Source organism: Oryctolagus cuniculus, chromosome 6 (genome assembly GCF_051225735.1).
Source record: "Oryctolagus cuniculus isolate XC-2025 breed Fujian yellow rabbit chromosome 6, ASM5122573v1, whole genome shotgun sequence".
Classification (NCBI taxonomy): Eukaryota; Metazoa; Chordata; class Mammalia; order Lagomorpha; family Leporidae; genus Oryctolagus; species Oryctolagus cuniculus.
The window spans coordinates 23,705,794-23,724,352 of record NC_142872.1 but is presented as its reverse complement, the minus strand read 5'-3'; the positions used below and the strand labels follow the sequence as shown (position 1 = coordinate 23,724,352).

Below are 18,559 nucleotides of genomic sequence, written 5' to 3'. Positions count from 1 at the left end.
GCAGCACCTGTGCCTTGGGACTCCTTCTGCTTCCTCAGTGTGGCCACTCCCAGTGACCAGGGCCTGGGAAACCGTCTCAGCAAGCCACAGACCACCCACAAGAAGGCCCTCGGCCCAGAGAGGTCCAGCAGGGCTGAGCGAGGAGTGAAGCCAGAACGGAGGGCTCCATTCTAAGTGTCATCTGCGCTCACCTTCCCAGCTCTCTCTCCTAGAAGCCCCGACTCCTGCCTGCCAACCAAGACATGCAGCCCCTTTGGCCCTGCGAGCCCTGACCTTACCCCGGGAGGAGCAGTGAGAAGGTCCTTCCTTGGGGCCAGAATACAGCTGGACCCAGAGCCTCCGGACCACGGACCCCAGAGGCGGGGAGCAGCGCCTCAGCCTGCGTCGCCCCATCCCCGTGCATTCTAGAGCGGCGAGGAGCGTGGCTTTGAAGCAAGAGAACTGAGTGCAAATCCTGACTGTGCCAGGTACGAGACCGGTCTTCACCTCTCCACACCTCAGTTTCCCCATCTGCGAAGTGGGAGTGATAACAGTACCTACTTTCTTGGCTTCTGACGAGGGTCTCAGCATTGCAACACGGCAAGGAAAAGCCCCTGGCGTGTGGAGGTGGACACTGTGCCGCAGCGGGTTAGGCTGCTATTCGAGTAGGACTCCCACACCTGAGCACCAGGGCTCCAGCCCTGCCTCTGCCCCGCCTCTGATCCGGCTCCCAGCTAACGCATCCTGGGAGGGTCAAACCCTGGAGACACTGCTACCTGCGGGGGGACCTGCACGGAGCTCCTGCTCCAGGTAGACCAGTCATCTGGAGACGGAGCCACTGGACGGAAGACCTCTCAAGTACACAGAGAGACCAGTCATCTGGAGACGGAGCCGCTGGATGGAAGACCTCTCAAGTACACAGAGAGACCAGTCATCTGGAGACGGAGCCGCTGGATGGAAGACCTCGCAAGTAAACAGAGAGACCAATACGCAAAAAAGCTCCCGGCACAGGCCTGACCCTCGGTGCGCTCTCAACACACGAGCCATTACGGCTCCTGCTATTCTTCCCGCAGCTGCGCACTGAGCGCCCACTCCATGCTAGGCCTGCTGCTAGGTTCCGGGAGTCCAAGAGTGGACAGATGTAGCCCACGGCTCTCACAGGTCCACCGCAGCCCTTTCAGTCCCCAGCTGCCATCCCTGAAGTCCCTGCCCTCATGGCCTTGGCTCTCCCCACGTCATCTGTCCGCACGCCCCCACCGCAGCTGGGCGGCTCCAGGCCGCACACTGCTTCAAAGCTGGCCAGCCAGCTCCGGGGTGGCTGCCGCAGCGGGCACACACACACGCGGGCATACACTCAGCGGCCAGCCCCTCCTGGGCCCCGGCTGCACGCCCGCAGCGTCTCCGAGGGCCCACCCAGCCTCCGCCCGCCTGGCCACCAGGCCAGCCACAGAGCCATCTGATTTGAATGAAACTTCCAACTTAATGACTTTCATGCTGGTTATTTAAAATGCAATGTAATTTTCTTAAACACCCTATTATTTCCTTTGATAGCTACAAAGCTTGCCCCAACCCCGTAAGCGTGTTTATTTTTAGGGAAAAGAGTGGTTTGCAGTTGGTCAGAGAGACTGTGCTGAGAGAGAACCCACAGAGCGCAGGGCACAGTCAACCCTGGCAGCTCTCAGGCCCCGGCCGCCCCTGGCCTCTGCTCAGCGCGCGGGCCGCAGGGCCCCCGGGGCCCAGGCAGGCCCTGCCCTCGGCTCACAGGAACCCCGGTGTGGCCCCACCGTTTGCCATCCGCCAGCAGCCCCCTCCCCAGGCCTCCCTCAGGGTGCTCTCTGCGAGATGCCCCCACGGCTTCCCCTCGAGCTCCCCACGGGCAGTGCAGGCGTGGATGAGTGAGCGTGACGGAGGCTGCGAGGCCACAGCCTCACCCTCGGGGCCTCCCCCGAGTTCCTCCACACCCTGCCCCGGGTGGGCTTCAAGGCTCGAAGCCCTTGCCCGCAGGGTGAGATCCGTGCGCAGATGAAGTGGCCCCAGGCAGCGGGCGCCTGCATGGGCAGCGTGGGCAGGCGTGGCCCTGCCAGCCGGGGCTCCCTGGAGAGGGAGGTGGCCCGGCGGTGGGTGTGCATGCTGAGGTCAGCTGAGCCCTGCCACTGTGGGCGTCCCCTGGGAGCGGCTATTTTTAGGCACTAGGCTTTCATGTGGCCAACGCCGTGGAGCTGACAGAGCGTGGTAACGCATCTCAGCCAGCCACGAGGGCCAGGTCGGAGAGAGTCAGCAGCCCCGCCCGACACCCGTCACCTGGCCCTGGAGACCCCTCCTGCAGCCCACCAGCCAGCAGGCCTCTTGGCCAAGACACAGCAGAACCATGGGCCCTGCATGGCCACCCCAGGCAGAGCGGCAACAGGCCCCGCAAGGTTAACAGGTCTGCCGGAGTCGCACAAGCAAAGGTGTCAGCCCCCTGCCCGCGTGGGGAAATGGGATTTTCTGGGAGGGAGGGACTTGGCCACTGCTGGCATCCAGCCCTGACTGCACACCGCCCTCTAAAGCCCTCGGGGCCATGTCCTGTCCATCTGTGCCCACAGCCTCTGCCACACACACGGCGCGGGGGCGGGCAGCCCCCTGGTTCTCGGAGCGCGAGCTGGGAGCTGGCTGTTTCGGGGTGGGGGGAGCACTTAGGGGGAAGCTGATTTGGCAGCGTCTGCTCCTCTGATCTCCAGGGAGTTCTGGCTGCGGAGCCAGGGCCACCGACTGAAGACGGTGCCACCAGGCTGGCTCGGGGCTGTGATGCAATCACTTGGCACGGCACAGGAGGCCTCCATGGGTGGGACGGGTGGGGCGCGAGGGCAGCCTCCCCCAGCGCGGCCCCAGGCCAGGGCCCCCAGCCAGCAGGGGTCACGCCCTCCGGCGCGCGAGACGGGACCTCTGAGCAGGGCATGCCCGGCACAGACGGCCTCCTGCCTGCGTGCCGAGGCGGATGCGGGCCTCTTCTTTTCAGGAGAGGGAGGTGGCTTCCCAGGTCCCAAGCCCAAGCGTGACAGGTCTGGGAGATGAGGTGCACATCTGAGGCTCACCTGGGCTCTCGGAGACCCTCCCCAGGGCCCAGGGACCGGAGTGCGGCCAGAAACAGCAGCCGTCAGAGGTGCTCACCGTACCCCGTGGAACTGCAGCCGAGCTGCGGGAGCTAAGCCAGCCCCTGACCCTTGGGGTGCGGTTTCCCTCAGTCAGCAGAGGGCAGAGAGCAAGATCAAATGCCGGGAGAGGCCCTCTCGCCTGGGTCCTGGTAAAGCCGGGGGCAGGACCCCAGGTCTCAGCCCGGCTACCTCGTGCTGGCCCCTCCGCGGCGTGGGCAGGCGGCCCTAACCCACAGCCTGACTCCTGGCCCTGGGGACAGGGTGGGGCAGGAAGCCCAGCTAAGCCAGGGTCTGCAGGAAGGGCCTCCTTAGGCCGGCGCTTGGCCCCCTTGCAGCTGAGTCCCCTGTGGGCAGCAGAGCACCCTTGCCCAGCACCCGTGGGTCTCCCGCCCCAGGCCTCCCCTTCCCTTGGCCCTGCTCGCTTTCTTTCAGTCACCCCTGCCGCTCCCAGGGTCCACCTGCCCCAGGCCTCGCTGTCCAGCTCAAACCACGTGCAGGGAGGCCCCACCCTGCCCGTGCGCGGTGCTGACACGCCACAGCTGGGACCAGCACTGCGTGGGCATTCGGGTCAGGGGCCAGGGTAACCTCAATCTCCCCTGCAGCGCTCACACTCCGGCTTGGGCTGCTCTTTCAGGGGCTGGGAGCTAACTTCTGCCTCCCGTGAGCACACTGCCCACCAAGAGCCCGCTCCCACTCCCCCTGCGCAGGCTCCTGGGCTGGAGCCCCTCAGCTGCCCCACTGGCCTGCCCCAGCCCTCATCCAGAACCCTGGAGCCAGTGGGAGCCCTAGCAGGAGTCTCGTCCCCTCCTCGACACTGCTTGCTCAGGAAGTGTGGCGGGAGCCCCCCCTCCGTCCCGGTGCAGACCTGGTATACGGGAGGGGCTCGGCCCACGCCAGCTGACGGGTGGACGAGCCAGGTGGCACTGCCCAGGGGAGCTGGCTTCCCGAGCAGGGACAAGCGCTCCAGCCACAGCCTTGGGAGACCGTGGACGTGGAACAGGGTCTACACAGTGTAACAGCAGCGTCCAGTCACAAAGTACCTACTGTGTGCACAGTGAGGAGCCCTCGCTGTCCTCACTGTTGACGGAGCCAACAGGTGCAGAGAGGGAGTGGCCTACCCAGCCACAGCAGCATGGGGGCTTTCTGTCCCTGCGCTCCCTACCCGAGGGGCCCTGGCCAGCCCCCTCCCTTCCAGGCTTCGCGGGCCCCCTGCAGGAGGTGGTTCCCGAGACTCCCACGCTGTCCGGCAGGGGCGGGGGCGGGGGCGCCGAGGCCGGCACAGCACCTGTTTCCTCCAGGGGAGCTGTGTTTGTACACAGCGGCAGGAAGCACCCACCACAAGGTGTGAGGGGGTGTGGCTGCAGCCTCGGACCGCAGCTGCTGCCCACCCCGGCCCCGCCCAAGCTCCGGCGCTGTCACTACAAACCTACGTCCCCACAGCCAGGCCCAGGCTCAGCTCCCGCTCCCTTCTTGCAGGGGCAGAGCGCAAGGTGTGGTCTCAGCCGCCTCAAAGACAGCCGCTCTCACCCTCCCATCTTCACCCCACTCGGAGCAACCGAGGCGGTGGGCAGAGCTTGCACCAACATCCCCACTCGCCGGCTGGCCGGGGCCCTGGTAAAGCCGGGGGCAGGACCCCAGGTCTCTGCCCGGCTACCTCGCACTGACCCCTCCGCGGCGTGGGCAGGCAGCTCTAACCCACAGCCTGACTCCTGGCCCTGGGGACAGGGCGGGGCAGGAAGCCCAGCTAAGCCAGGGTCTGCAGGAAGGGCCTCCTTAGGCCGGCACTTGGCACTGGTGTGGGAGCCCCCTTGCAGCTGAGGGAAGGGCTCACAGCACAGCCTTCCCAGGCAAGAGAGGGCGCCGCGACCTCCCCCCACCAGCAGCCGAGCGAGCGCCAGAACCGCGAGGACCAGGCCTGGCACCTAACGAGGGAGGCGACCGGGAGCGGCTTTGGGAACCCATGACTCTCTCTGGCTCTCACGCTCCAGGAAATCAAAGCAAATGAAGGAGCGACGGCACAGGGCCTCCCGCCCACTGACAGAGGTGCTGAGAGCGAGGGCCCTGTGAACGGGAACGGGCCGTGGCTGGCTCGGCACCCCCAGCCCGGGGAAGCAACAGTGAGACGGGGCAGGGCGGGGGTGCACATGAGGAGGCTGACGGCATGAGACTCTTCCCTCTTACAAATCAGCTTAGGCTCCCAAGATCTCACGCAAGGGCCTCTGATGGCTACCAAAGGTAGGGAGCGTCTCTCTCAGCCAGGGCATGGGAGCATTCTTGGGGTGCAAGGGCTCCTGGGTGAGGCAGCGCAGAGTACAGAGCCCAGATACTGGAGTCCCTGGCCACAGGGGGCAGACTCCTAGGCCCACAGCCCTGACCCGAAGTGGACACAAGGTCCTCCAGGCAGGGCTACTGCTGGGCCTCTGCCAGCCCTGGGGCAGACGGGACAGCAGAGGAGGAAGAGTAAGCCATGGCCAAGCCCCCGGGCTCTGCATCCGCACCAAGCCACACCAGCTCCTCCCTGGGACTGGCACTGCCCGCTGCTCACTCCTCTCTCCCACCCTGAGAGGGGGTGTGCCTCTCCCATGCAGATGGGGGGACCTGGGCTCTCCTCCATCTAAGCACAGCAAGTCCACCTCGGAGCAGGGTCAGCCGCCTCGGCCTGCAGAGCAGCCAGGGAGCAGGGCAGGAAACCCGGCTCCAAGGCCCCCCAAGAGCCGACAGACTGAGCAGCATAAAGACCTGAGACCTAACTCGCACATGTAGAAGCCGCCCCTCGGGGGTGCCAATTCAGACACTGTGTAACGTGCACCTGCCACCGCTATGACTCCAGCAGGCACCCGCGCCTAGCAGCAGCCGCTCCCCTGGGCCCTCTCCCCGCAGGCCCTGGCAACCACGCGTCCATGGTGGGCTCCCTGCCTGTGCGCTGGCCATCTCACCTGCCCGGTGAGCACTGGGCCTCCTCCCGTGCCACAGCCTGCAGGGGGGCCCAGGGAAGCAGCGGCAGCACTGCTTCGCAGCCTTTTTGAATCCGAGCAGACGGGTGGCCTTGCGCACCTGGGCAATGAGGCCCCACTCACCCCAGAAATCCTCCGAGTGGGGTGCGGGACCAGCGCACTAAGCCCCTCCCCACCCCCCACCCCGGGGGCAAACACAATGAAGCGAGCGATGGCTCCTGGGCCAGGCCAGCGCCTGCCTGCCAGCCCTCACCAGATGCTGCACCAACACTGGCTGCTCAATCAACTTTGCCTGCGTTTTTTCCCTGAAGCGAACAGAGCTTTAAGAGGGCAAAGACCAAAAAGCAGGAACCTTTCTGGAAGACTATCTCCGCCCTACGGGGTGGGGGAGGGCGGGGCGCGGTGGGCACGCAGCCCGCTGTTCCCACCAGGGTTCGGGCCTGCCTGTGTGGAGGTCCCCCGAGCACCTGTGAGGCATGGACCGTGTGCGCGCCCCTGGAGCGGCTCGGGTGAACGCGGGGGCCGGGCTGCGCTCTGGAAGCAACCTCCGGAGGCAGCATCCCCTTGGCCCCGCAGTGTGAGGGTCTTCCTGCTCCAGACCCATGAGCAAGACGCCAGAGGATCAGTGCGCCCCAAACAGCAGGCCGGCCTGCTCTGCCTTGTGACACCGGCCACACTGCACCTCCTCCACACATCCTCCTCCGCCAGTGTTGCCCCAGCTGGGCCCCTGCGCTGTCCTTGTCCCCAGCACCGCAGAGCAGCTCAGGCCAGGGCCCACAGAGTCCGTGACAGAGCCTGTCCGCTCTCTCGGGCCCCAGGACAGTGAGGGCTGGGGCGGGGGGCCTGTCACCCCAGACGGTGGGGGGCTTCAGAAGGACCCTTAGGTACAACTCGAAGACCCTGGCCGGGCAGGCAGCGCCGCGGCCCCTGCTCCGCCTCCTCCAGCCACGTAAGCCACAGGACACCAAATGGCCCCCTCGCCCTCCCCCACCACCCATGGCTCTGGGACTGGAACTCCCAAGCAGCCTCCCCCTGCGCTGCTGGGAAAGCTCTTGGGCCGAGCCTTTTGTCTCCTCGTGGTTACCACAGTGACCCCCGCCCCAGGCCCCCAGCATCACACCTTGTAGGGATGGGGAAGCATCGTGGGTCGACCCTAATGGCCGTCCGTCTGCCTGTGCACAGAGCAGCCAGGGAACTCGGCGGAGACACTCATGCCGCACGGCAGAGTTCAAGCGCGGTCAGCTGTCCCCCAGGGCTGCAGCCCAGGCTCCCGGGGAGAGGCCCGAACCTGTCTTCTCACCTCCCACCAGCGAGGGCAGGAAACGCTCTCCGAGCCACACGCCTCACCCCTGACCTGAGGCGGCCTGGCAGCCACCCATGCCTCCCGGGCAACCCCCCGCCCGGCCCACTGCTCCCAACCCAGTGCTTCCAGAACCTCACCGTAGACTCAGGCAGGCCGGGGGATCCTCACGTCCGGCTGCACAGCGGCCAGGCCCTGAGGACCGGCTCTTGCCACCACCGCGGCCTGGGGCTCCAAGGGAAGAAGGTGCGACTGTCGCGCAGCCTTCTCAGAGCCCGGCGCCCTCAACAGGTCTCATCCACCGACTCCCCAGCACCGCCAGGCAGTGCCACTGCAGACCCCGCCCTGTGTGTCCCAGGCCAGGGTGGCTTCCCACACACTGCCTCAGCCCCCTCCGGTGACAAGGACACGGCCCAGGGGAGCAGGCTCTCCCGAGTGGCCAGGCGGCCTGCCCAGGCCTCCGAGCCCCCTGCTCTTCAGAGCCTGCACCTGTGCCGGACCTGCACCTGCCCCTAGCAAGAGGGAAGGCGGAAGCCAGGAGCCAGGATGGCCGCTCCTGCCCGCCCGAGGTTCTCCTTCAGGTTCGGATCCCACTGTGAGCACGCGGGGAAAGAGCGGCTCGGGATGTCACTTCTGCCCTCGCCTCACCTACCTGGCCAGGGCGGCACGGGGCTGCCGGGGCCACTTACCAGCGGGGGCTGCGGCTGCGGGTGCGGGTGCTGCCCGGCCCCCGGCGCGGGCGGGTAGTGCATGAGCAGGTTGAAGGCAGAGTACACGGTCTCCTTGTACATGGCGCCGGCGCACTCGGGGGACTTCAGGCCTGCAAAAGCCACAGCCGGTCACCCACGTCGCCCCGACGGCCACCCCGGCTCGGCAGCGCAGCGCAGAACAGCCGGGGCGGGGACGTGTGGGGTGTTGGGGAGGGGGTGGCTTGCCGTCGACGCGGGGGCCGGAGAAGGAACGGGCCTGGGGTGCGCGGTGCCAAGTGGCGCGGGCGCCCCGGCCGCCGCAGTCTGAGCCTCGGCCCACGCTCGCCCCTCAAGGCAGGGGACCCGCAGGTCACCTGGGCAGGAGGGGAGCGTCAGCGGCTGGGGTCTGTTTACTCCTATAAAGGTCAGGGCACCGGAAGTGACTCGAGCCCGCGGCGCCCGGGAAGCCCGCCCCCGCCCCAGCTCCACCGCCCCCTCGAGCGGCGGCGGGGAGGCGCGGCCCCCGGCTCCCCGCGGGCTGGGCGCCCACCGGCCGGGCCTCACCTTCCTCCAGGGACTCGGCGAGCTTGTCCGGGAACAGCCTCTGCGGAGCGTGCTCGCGCCCGAGCGCCTGCGGGGAGAGCAGAGGGGACGTGAGGGGCCGGGCGCGGGGCCGGCGGGCGCTGAGGGACGGGCACCGCGGGCGCGCTCACCTCCGCCGCCACTTCGGCCTCGGCGCCGGGCCCCGGGCCCCCAGCGCCGCCCGCAGCGCCCTCGGACTCGTTCACGAGCGACGACTTGAGCTCGGCCAGGTCGCGCTCGGGGCCCGCGGCGCTGTCGCGGCTCTTGTCCTGCTCCTCGCCCTCGTCCTGGAAGGCCAGCAGCTCGTCGGGCGCGCCGAGGTCGTCGCCGCCGCCCGCGCCGCCCCCGCCGGCGTCCAGCTGCGGCATGGTGCGCTCCGGGGGCGCTCCGGGGGCGCGGGGGGCGGCGAGCCCGGGGTCCGGACCTGCGAGCCCGGGGCGCGGCGGGCGGAGCGCGGGCTGCCTCCGCCTGGGCGGGCTGCGGGCGCGAGCCGAGGGCGCGGGGCGCAGCGCGGGCCGGGAGCTGGCGGGTCCGCACATCAAAGGCGCCGCCGGCCGAGTGCCGGGGGCGGGGCGGGCGCCGGGGGCGGGACCGGCCGGGGGCGGGGCGCTGCGGTCCTGCCCCGCCTCTCTGCCGGGAGCCGCCGGGCGCGCCCACTGGGCATCGTCTTAAAGGGCTCGCGGTGCGGGGCAGCGTGGGTGACACTCCTCCGCGTGCGGGACTCGGCAGGGAGCGCCTGGCCTCGCTTCCCCGCCTTCGACGAGGCTTGCTGCGCCCAGGTTTCTCCTGGTGGGGCGCGGGGTCCCCTTAGGCTCCTGGCCCCTGGGCCCGAGCGCCTCATGCTTTGAGCGGCGGGCGTGCCAAGTCTTCGGGCCTAGGCTCTGGCAGGGTTGGGACGCCCCAAAGCCCCCGTCTCGGCCGCATGCTCGGTCTGTGTGTGCCCGTGTGGGACCTCCTTCAGGGGCGCCTGCCCGCAGCGCCAACACAGACCACCGTCGCCCTTTTACCGAGCGCCTGTTGTGCACATCACACGTCCGTGTGGCGCCGCTTAGCCATGTGGCTGCTCCGAGGCGCGAACGCGGCGGCCAGGAGGACCGGGGGAAGGATCCCCGCCCCTCGTCGAGCCTCCAGGCACGCTGCTTCCCTGTCCCCACCCCCGACTCTCCCGGGCACGGTCAGCGCCGGGAACTTCGGGGCTGGGTGCCGTGGGGTCCGCTCCTCGCTCCGGGCTGCCTCCTCCAGGCTGGCTCCTGGGCGTCCACACGGGCCACTTCTGCACGCTTGGTCTCGGCTGAGCCAGCGCATCTACAGAAGACCCCGGCTCTCTAGGTCGCGGTGCAGGGAGCCGCGTCCTCCAGCGGGTTTGGGTGCTGGACTCCAGGGTAGCCACTCCCGCCTCCTTTGAGAGCGACGGGGACGGAGGGTGCTGGGGGCGGGGCGGGGCGGGGCAAGGCGGGGATATTGGACGCCTGTCCCTCTCGGGGCCCCTCAGGACCCCTGGCAGCCCTGCAAAGCCAGGCCGGAAGACAGCCGCGCCGCCCCCCCGGGTGCAGGCCCAGCCTGGCTGGCCGCGGATCAAAGAGCCAGGGCCGGAGCTTCTCCGCGTTCAGATCCTATCTGCGCCCGCGCCGCGGGGCGCCTGGCCCCCCACCTCCGGCCTAGGACGCCCGCTTTGCCTCCCTTCCCAGGGAGCGGCGGGGGCTGGGCTCCCGCGCCCAGCCTGCAGAGGCACGGAGCGCAGACCCTGCCCACAGCGTCTCCCGGCCGCCCTCCGCCAGGTGCGTGGTCGGCTCTGGCCCGGCGCTGAGCCTCCACGGGGTGAGCTGAGTGGGCGCGCCGCTCGGCCTGAGTCCTCTCGGGTTTGTGGGTGACTCCAGCTCAGAACAGCAGCCCCCAGGCGGGTGGGGTCCCCGAGGACACAGGCCAGCAGGGGTTGGAGTTCTCTAAGTGTTGTTTTGTTTTTTGTTTTCTTAATGAGGCTGGGGTTTTTCAGCTAGGGATTGGCCTTTCATCAAAGATGAGGCCTTCCTGTTTGGTGGGTGTGAAAACAGCCCTTCCCTCCTAGAAGGCTGGGGAGAGCGGATTCTATTTGGCAGAACGGTGCTAAAGATCTTTTTTTCTTATCTCTTCACTCCCGCACACTCAAGTTTCTCCCGCCGTTCTCTAGGGCTGTGAAATCCCAGTCTGGGAACCACTGCGCCATGGGGTCAGGCTCCCGCTCCTGGTCCTAGGACCGGGGACAGAAGACGTGTCAGAGGAGGGGTGAGGAAGGGAGAGGAGGGTGAGTCACAGGCAGGATTGGGCCCCGGGCTCAGGCGCCTCCAGGAGCCGGGAAAGGAGTGAGGTGCCAGTCATGGGGATATCGCCCTGGACTGGTGGCTTCCTGGAGGAGGTGGATTTCCATCCAGCGAGGAAGAGCACCTGGCTGCCCAGCGCTGACTTCATCATCGTCTTCCTGCTCCTGCACGGAGTGGTGACCGAGCGCTTGGCGACCGGTCAGGGCCTCGCTGAGCCTCCTTCAGTCACCACACCGACCCCGTGACCCAGGGACTCAGCCCATTTTTCTCCTGCAGAAGCTGAAGCTCAGAGCGGCCGAGGAAGCCACTCGGCGTCTCACAGCGTGAGCACGAGGGTGTAACCCACGGGGACCCAGGCGGAAGCCCCGGCTCCCGGCATGTGTCCAGCCCAGCTCCCACTGTTGTGGGCATCTGGGGAGTGAGACTTTGGGATTTCACAAACGAATAAAATGCCCAAAGAAAGTTGAGGATGGGGAGTGAAAATAAAGTTATTTTCTTTTGCTAAATAATCTCTTTCTCCATCATGCTGCCTTTCAAAAAGGACAGAAAATGAGGGCGTCAGGGTTCCAAACCCAGCTAGTCTGCCTCCTGAGCCCACACCCTGAGGACTGCCAGGCGCAGAGTGCAGACTGGTGCTGCCTCCCACGGGCACCAGAGTGTGCGGGGAAAGAGGCGCAGGACAGAGGAGATGAATGGCACAAGGGCCAGAGGCCCCGCCCCCAGAGGGCTGGGCTCCTTTATATCTTAGTTGGGCTGGGGTGGGGGTGGGGATAGGGCGGTAGCTAGAGATGAGCTTCCCCAGTGTGGCTCACTGGCTTCCAAACCTGGAGAGAATGCAGGGGGTGGGGTGGGGTGAGGAACAGTACAAGATGTGAGAAGGACCTGGTCCCGTGAAAGAAGGCAGGGGTAGCGAACCTCAAACGGCTGAGGTTTAGGTCCTTGTTCCATCAGTACCACCCTCTGCTGTCCCGTTGTGACCCCTAAAATTCCACAGAGCCTTCGCGCTTTGTGGTTTTGGCAGACAAATGCCGAAGAGTCCTGGCTTTCTCTGTGGCTGGGGTGAGCCTCATGGAGGGGCCGTGGGGAGCACTTGGGCTGTGTGGGGGTGTTCTGTGCCATCTGCTGTCGCCAGGCAGAGCTCAGCCTGGACTGTCCCTCTCCTGCGCCCGCCGTGGGCTGCTGGGTCAGACCCCACACAGCGGGACAAGCCCACGGGCGGCGGGTGGGATCTGCCTGGGCTGTCACCCTGGAGGTTATGAGAATTTCAGGACCACCTGCAGGGAGGCCCAGGCTGTCCCAGATTCCTCCAGCCCTGGTGAGGGATTTCACAAGTGAACCAGGTGAGCTCGCACCTGTGTTCAGGTGCTGGCTACAGGACCAAGTCGGGACTCCAGAGGCCGGGGGTCGTGGCAAGAATGCTGCGCCATTACGTTTGGTAAACTTGAGAGTCCCCCGGTGCCCCCCCCCCCAATTTAGCAGACTCCGGGGCAAAGCTGGCACCGTACGCAGGCCTGCCCTGCGCTGCCGAAGCTGAGTCACCGTGTGCCAGTCCGGAGCGCGGCCCGGGGCCTGAGCACTCCCGCTGCTGTAATAAGTGCGTGCGCTGGAGCTCCATATTTTTCGGAAGTTATTAGGCTAATTGGCTCTTCCTGTCACGTCACGTAAAGCGTGCGAGTGCTCTCACAGCCTGAGCCCACTTCATCAGAGCGAAGGCTTCCTTTTCTCTCCCATTCCTTGCACACAGACAGCCTGTGTGAATTCTGACCTCCCCTGACAGGGAGACCCTGCCAAAGGGACACTCCCAGCAGGCGGCTCGAAGCCACCCCAGAGGGGCTTAGCAAATTACAGCGGGGAGAGGCTCTTCCTGCCCGCCTGGCGCCCTGTTGGGACTTGCCCAGAGCGGCTGCCGGCCGGGCCCGGCACCTCCCCGGAGCCCTAGCTCTCAGGGCAAGGCCTGGTCACCAGGCCTCCAGGCAGACTGTGGTTTTGCTGTTGGAATCAGAGTCAGCCCTCTGGAGACGGTGAGATCCCGCGTGTGGTGCGGCCGGGCGGTTGGGGGACGGGGGTGGGGGAGGAATGTGACCCGCACAGCAGCAGTGGTGCCGGCAGCTGCCATGAGAATGGAGGAAGGGAGACCCAGGTGCAGCTCCCAGCTCCTGGCTTCGGCCTGGGCCAGCCCTGCCTGTGGTGGGCATTTGGAGAGCAGACCAGAGAACTGGAGAGCTCTCTCTTTGTGTCTTTGTCTTTCAAATAAATAAAGTTAATTAATTAAAAATAAAAAGAAGGAGCTAGTGCTGTGGCACAGTGGGTACAGTTGCCTCCTGCAGCGCCATCATCCTATACCAGTGCTGGTTCGAGTCCCGGCTGCTCCACTTCCAATCCAGTTCCCTGCGAATGTGCCTGGGAAAGCAGTGGAAGGTGGCCCAAATGCCTGGGCCCGTGTACCCATGTGGGAGGCTTGGATGAAGCTCCTGACTCCCAGCTTTGGCTTGGCCCTGCTGTGGCTGTTGCAGTCATTTGGGAGAGTGACCCAGCAGATGGAAGCTTGCTCTGTCTCTCCCTCTCTATCACTCTGCCTTTCAAATAAATCAATCTTTACAATAAATAAAACAGAAAACAAGGGCTTGGAGTCATTTCTTTCTCTACAAGGAAGAAATCATCTTTGTATTCTCCTTCCCCTACCCTGATTTTATGTGACACGCAAGACTTACTCTTGAAATTCAACCCTGATCACACAGTACAGCATTAGCTTTTCCTCGAGAAACCCTGAAGAAGTTTGGCCAAGCCGGCGGGAGGGGGCGGGGCTCTGAGGGCTTGCTGTGCCGGTCCCAGTGCAGCTTCCCCACTGTCTGGCCATCGTCCCAGTGCACAAGCCTGGGGCTCACCCACCAGACGGGAAGAAGGCGCGCCCCACATTCTGCTTAGAGCAGAGACACAGAGGTGGTGGCGGCGAAGGTGGGCCTGGAGTAGCTGCCACATGCCGGGCGCTGTGCCACCAGGTGCGTTGGTCCCCCAAGGGCTTGGGAATGCCAGGCCTGTGTCTTGGGGCCCCGGCTACCGCTGGCCAGCTGAGCAGTCCTGTGGCTGCGTTGGGCCCAGGTCCAGACGTCCCTTCCCTCGTTCGAGAGGTGCAGTGAGGCGCCGAAGGCCAGGAGACAGAGGTGGGAGACAGAAGAGGCATCACAAAGGCAAGAGGAAGCGGGCTGCCAAGGCCTGGGGGATTCTGTGGGGTGCCGGCAGCATCCTGAGAGCTCTGCCCAGGCTGGCCCAGGCTGGGCGGCAAAGATAGCCCGGGACACACGGAGACAGGAACGTTCCATCTGACTTCTCACTCATAGGCGTGGCTGTCAGGGGCTTGGCTGCCCCTTTCCCCACCCCCACCAGGGCCTGGCACAGAGCTGGCAAACCACAGTGCCCAGAAGTGTTTGGCCGGCCGGCTGGCCCACAGCAGTCCTCACTCAGGATCCCAGTGAGACTCGGCAGGCTGACCAGAGATTCTGCAGGCCAGAGTTCAGAAGCTTAGTTGTTGGGTGTGTGTCATGTCATGGCATACGTGACAGTCAGGGAGGGCTTCCTGGAGGAAGGAGGTCAGCCTAGGAGGCCAGCGGGGTTCAAGAGGATGGAGCCTCCCTCCACTGGAGTGCGTGATGGCAGTTTTTGACCCCATGGGGTCCCAGGTCTATATGCAGGAAGAGCTGGGGCAGAGTTAGGTCTTCCCGTGAACCTTGTCTAGAACGGCCCTTCTCTTCGTCCCGACCCCTCCAGCCCCTCCACCGCTGCCACCTGGTGCGGTCCCTCCCCAGGACTCTCGTCCCTCACCTGGAACATAGCATCTGCCTGGCGCCTGACTCTCCATTTCCACCTGTCCCAGCTCAGCTCCAGGGGTCGGGGTGGGGGGAGCACACCCTTTGTGTTCTAGCTTCTCCCCTCCCCCTCCCCCAGGCAGAGGCTGGAGCAGCAGGCGGGGGCACTTGCAGGGGAGCGCCCCTGCCCCCCCCCACCATGCACACTGCAGCCGCAAGTCCTGCACTTCCTCCCTCATCAACCAGTTCCCAAGCCCACGTGACCAGACACGCTTCTCTGCGTTCAGGATTCCTGAGAAGGCCTCTCGGGAGACGCCGTGGCCCCGGTGCCGGAGGAGCAGGGAGGGCAGGGACGCCGGCAGTGCTGTGCCAATCTCTGCCCCTACTGCAGTGGATCTGCATCAGCTGCACCCTGAACCGCTCATCACAGCAGGCCCGGCGCTGCGCTCGCTGGGCACTAACACAGACCCTGTGTGCTGTGGTGCTTAATAAGTGCTTGCCGCTCAGGCACCGGCTGTTGCATCGGGGAGGGGGAGAATTCGGACACAGCCTGTCCCCCTCGGGCCTCCCATTGCCTTGGAATTGGGGCCACTTAGCTGATGCTGAGCTGCCGGCCTCTCTCCTCCCTCTGATGGCTGATAGCCAGGCCTGACCCTCAGGCTGAGAGTGAACTTGGGCTCTGCAGTGACCCACTGTGGGCGGGACCTTGGGCAATCCCCTCCCTCTCAGAGGCCGCTTTCTCTCACCTGTGAAGCTGTGGCGATAACAGAGCGGTGTACGCCTGCCCAGTGGTGGCCACCCAGTGATCAGTACTGTTCCCCGGGCGGGTGCACGGCTGCCCTGCACCCCTGCCGTCCACTGGGGAGTGGGGCCGGGGAGTGGAGGCCACCAGGGGCCCTGCTTCCTTCCAGTCCCCTGGCGCAGAGCTGGCCCCAGGCAGCCTCCTGTAGCCCTAGCGGCTGCTGGGCCCTGCGGAGCCGGAGGGCAGAGGCCGCTCTAATGGGAGGAGATTACAAGGAGAGATCTCATCGGGGCCGAGGAAGCGCGTCCACCAGTCAGAGCTGGCTGCCCGGGACGCAGTGCGTGCGGCGGGAGCGCCCTGTCACCTGACTGTGGGAGCAGAGAGGTTGGGGGGCCTGGGGGGAGGGGCAGAGGGGTGTCTATCCTCCTGGGGCCGTGGGTGGTCCCTTCTGCTTTTGGACCCCTGTCTATGCCCCTCACTGGCCCAGCTGAGGTCACTGCAGGCTGGAGGTGAGTGCGAGGACCAAAGTCTGGCCACAGGTGGCGCTGCGCTGGGGGCTGGAGGCTGGGGGCCAGGCAGGGCGGGGGTGGCGCTTTCACAGGCTTATCTCAAGGAAGTCACAAACCAGCAATGTCGCCTTCTCCGAGAGGCAGCTCAGGCAGGGCGGGCAGCAGGAAGCCTGCCCACACCCCTCCCCCGCCGGGCCTGCGGGTCTGGAAGGGCTGAGCTTGGGGCTCCGGGGTGTGTGGGGTGGGGGTGGGGTCTTGTTCTCCCACCAGTCTCCCCTCACCTGCCTCAGCTCGTTCTGAGCCCACGACTGGGAGCAGGAGAGGAGGGAGCCAGGGTTCACTTTGGCTTTGCCACTTGGTTGCTACACCGTCACTTTGGTATTCTCATCTGTGGATGGGACAAGAAGGGTCGCATGTGTTGGGAGGACTCAGAGGGAGATTCAGTGAGTGCACTGTGGGTGCGTGTGTGCATGTGTGTGTGTGTGCACACGCACGCGTGTGTGTGTGAAATAGGGAGAATCAGTGTTGCTCAGTTGTGCCTGGGGCTGCACGAGGGGCTCAGGTGGTCTCCATGACCTGATGAGGCTGGGATTGCTGCTGTCTGGGAAAGTGAACGCAAGGTCAAATTCCTCGCCCATGGTCACGCAGCTGATGAGAAGCTAGGCCAAGCTTTAAAGCTGGGGGGGTCTTTCTCCAGGACCCCAGCTCTTGACCCTACAGCCCTGCCACCTCAGGGGTTGGCAGCTCCTCCAAGGAGCTAAGGTGCCCCCCTGAGCAGGTGACAACAACTCCATGGAAGCCCCCTGCGCCCGGGCCGGGGTGATGGCGCTGACCTGCGGAGACAGTCACAGTGACTCCATCACAGCTGAGTCAGCTCCATCGTGGGGTCCAGCAGCAGGGCGGTGCTAGGCTGGGCAGCTCCCAGGGCCACATGGGGGGCTTCCTGTGCTTGCCTTGGCCATCATGCTGCCTCCCTAGCAGCCTCCAGGGACAAGGTGCAGGAGCCGGGAGACCTGGGCTGTGTGGGTGTGGGTGGCATCTGGGGGCCCGGGCGTCCTGCTCACAGCCGTTTTCTGTGCTGTCCCTACGGGCCTCCCGCATAGCACCCACCCTGGGCAGAGTCAGGACGTAGCAGAGAGCAAATGTCCAGGAGATATTTGCCGGGCCCCAGGAACTCCAGACCCGGGACTGCAGACGCTGCACCTGCGGCCTGTTATCTCATCCGCTCCTCACAGCAGCCCTGAGAGCTGGGGCTCCTGACCCCATTTCACAGATGCAGAAACTGTGGCTCAGAGGGAGGAAGTGACTCGCCCGGGTCACAGAACTCAGACCTCCAGGTCGGTTCTAGCTCTGCAGCCCGCAGAGGTCTTTTCCTTCTGTGTTGCGGGGCGGGGTAGGGAGAGCAGCCGGAGCCGCTGCCAGCTGCCACGGCCGCCTTCAGGAGGGAGTGCGCTCAGAGATGCCCTGGGATGCAGCGGCGTTGGCACCGGGGCACAGAGTCACAGCCGCCAGGGCTTCTGACGGGGCGGGGTGCCAGCGGTGCTGCCGGACATACCCTCGTGCAGCAAGTTCGTTCCCCCGCCTGTCCCGGGTGCCGGCACGCGACAGGTGCCCGCTCTCAGCAGCTCTCTGCAAGGAGGATGGGCTGGACCGGCCTGAGTGACTGTCCTGCAGGTGGGGGCGTCAGAGCTCTGCCTCGTTTTGAGGGGTGGTGTATTCCGTGTCCTGGAGGCAGTGTGGGATCCCCCTCGCCCGCCGCCTGCAGCCTGGGCTCGGCTGGGGCCAGCGCCCGCCATGGTGTGGAAGTGCAGCCCTCGCCGTGGGGTCACGGGCAGCCACTGCTGACAGCTGCGGTTTCCCTCATCAGCTTTGCTGTTTTGGGTTTTTGTTCACTGCCTGCTGTGACTGACATCTTAAAGGAGTTCCCCCTCCTGGCCAAGCTTTGTCTTCTGATTCTGAGAACTCCTCTTCTTCACCCCTCCTTCCGTTCCTGGTCCACGGTTCTGGAAGAAGCTGCAGCAGGGGCAGAGGGGTGCAGCTGCTTGGAAAGCCACTTGCCTGGGGGGCTGTTTGGTGCCACGGTCAAGGCTGCTTGGGAGGCGCGCTTTCCGAATCGGAGAGCCTGGGGTTGAGTGCTGGATCCACTCCCAATTCTGGCTTCCTGATCATGGGCCCCCTGGGAGGCAGCAGGTGATGGCTTATGTGCTTGGGCGCCTGCCACCCACGTGGGAGACCCAGATGGAGCTCCTGGCTTCAGCCTGGCCCAGCTCCGGCCACTTCAGATGTTTTGGGTGGGGGAACCAGCAGGTAGGAACTTTGTGCCCTGGCGCCTCTGCCTTTCAAAACAATTTTTTAACTAAAAAAAATAAAGGGGCCAGGCATTGTGGTGCAGCAGGTTAAGCCACCACCTGTGATGCTGAATCCCGACTGGGAGTGCTAGCCAGAGCGCTAGCCAGTTCAAGTCTTCGCTGCTTGCTTCCCATCCAGCTCCCTGCTACTGCACCTGGAAAGGCAACAAAAGATGGCCCAAGCACTTGGGCCCCTGCCACCCACGTGGGTCCCGGAAGGAG

The 18,559-nt window shown here is 65.5% G+C and overlaps 1 protein-coding gene across 8 annotated transcripts in view; it reads right to left on the bottom strand.

Annotated features, from left to right (window-relative positions):
* Positions 1-9,330, bottom strand: part of TCF7 (transcription factor 7) — a 34,545-nt gene extending 25,215 nt beyond the window's left edge. For 2 of the 8 annotated variants that reach the window (XM_051844215.3, XM_070076097.2), the window contains exons 1-3: positions 8,770-9,226; positions 8,621-8,687; positions 8,057-8,187 (exon numbers count right to left, since the gene is read on the bottom strand). In XM_051844215.3, the coding sequence (XP_051700175.2) occupies positions 8,057-8,187; positions 8,621-8,687; positions 8,770-9,177 (606 nt within the window). In that variant the 5' untranslated portion in view covers positions 9,178-9,226. Of the gene's footprint in view, positions 1-8,056; positions 8,188-8,620; positions 8,688-8,769 lie in introns of all 8 variants that reach the window. The other 6 variants (XM_051844210.3, XM_070076096.2, XM_051844214.3 and 3 more) reach the window with 5 other exon arrangements.
* Between the last annotated feature and the right edge of the window lie 9,229 nt (positions 9,331-18,559).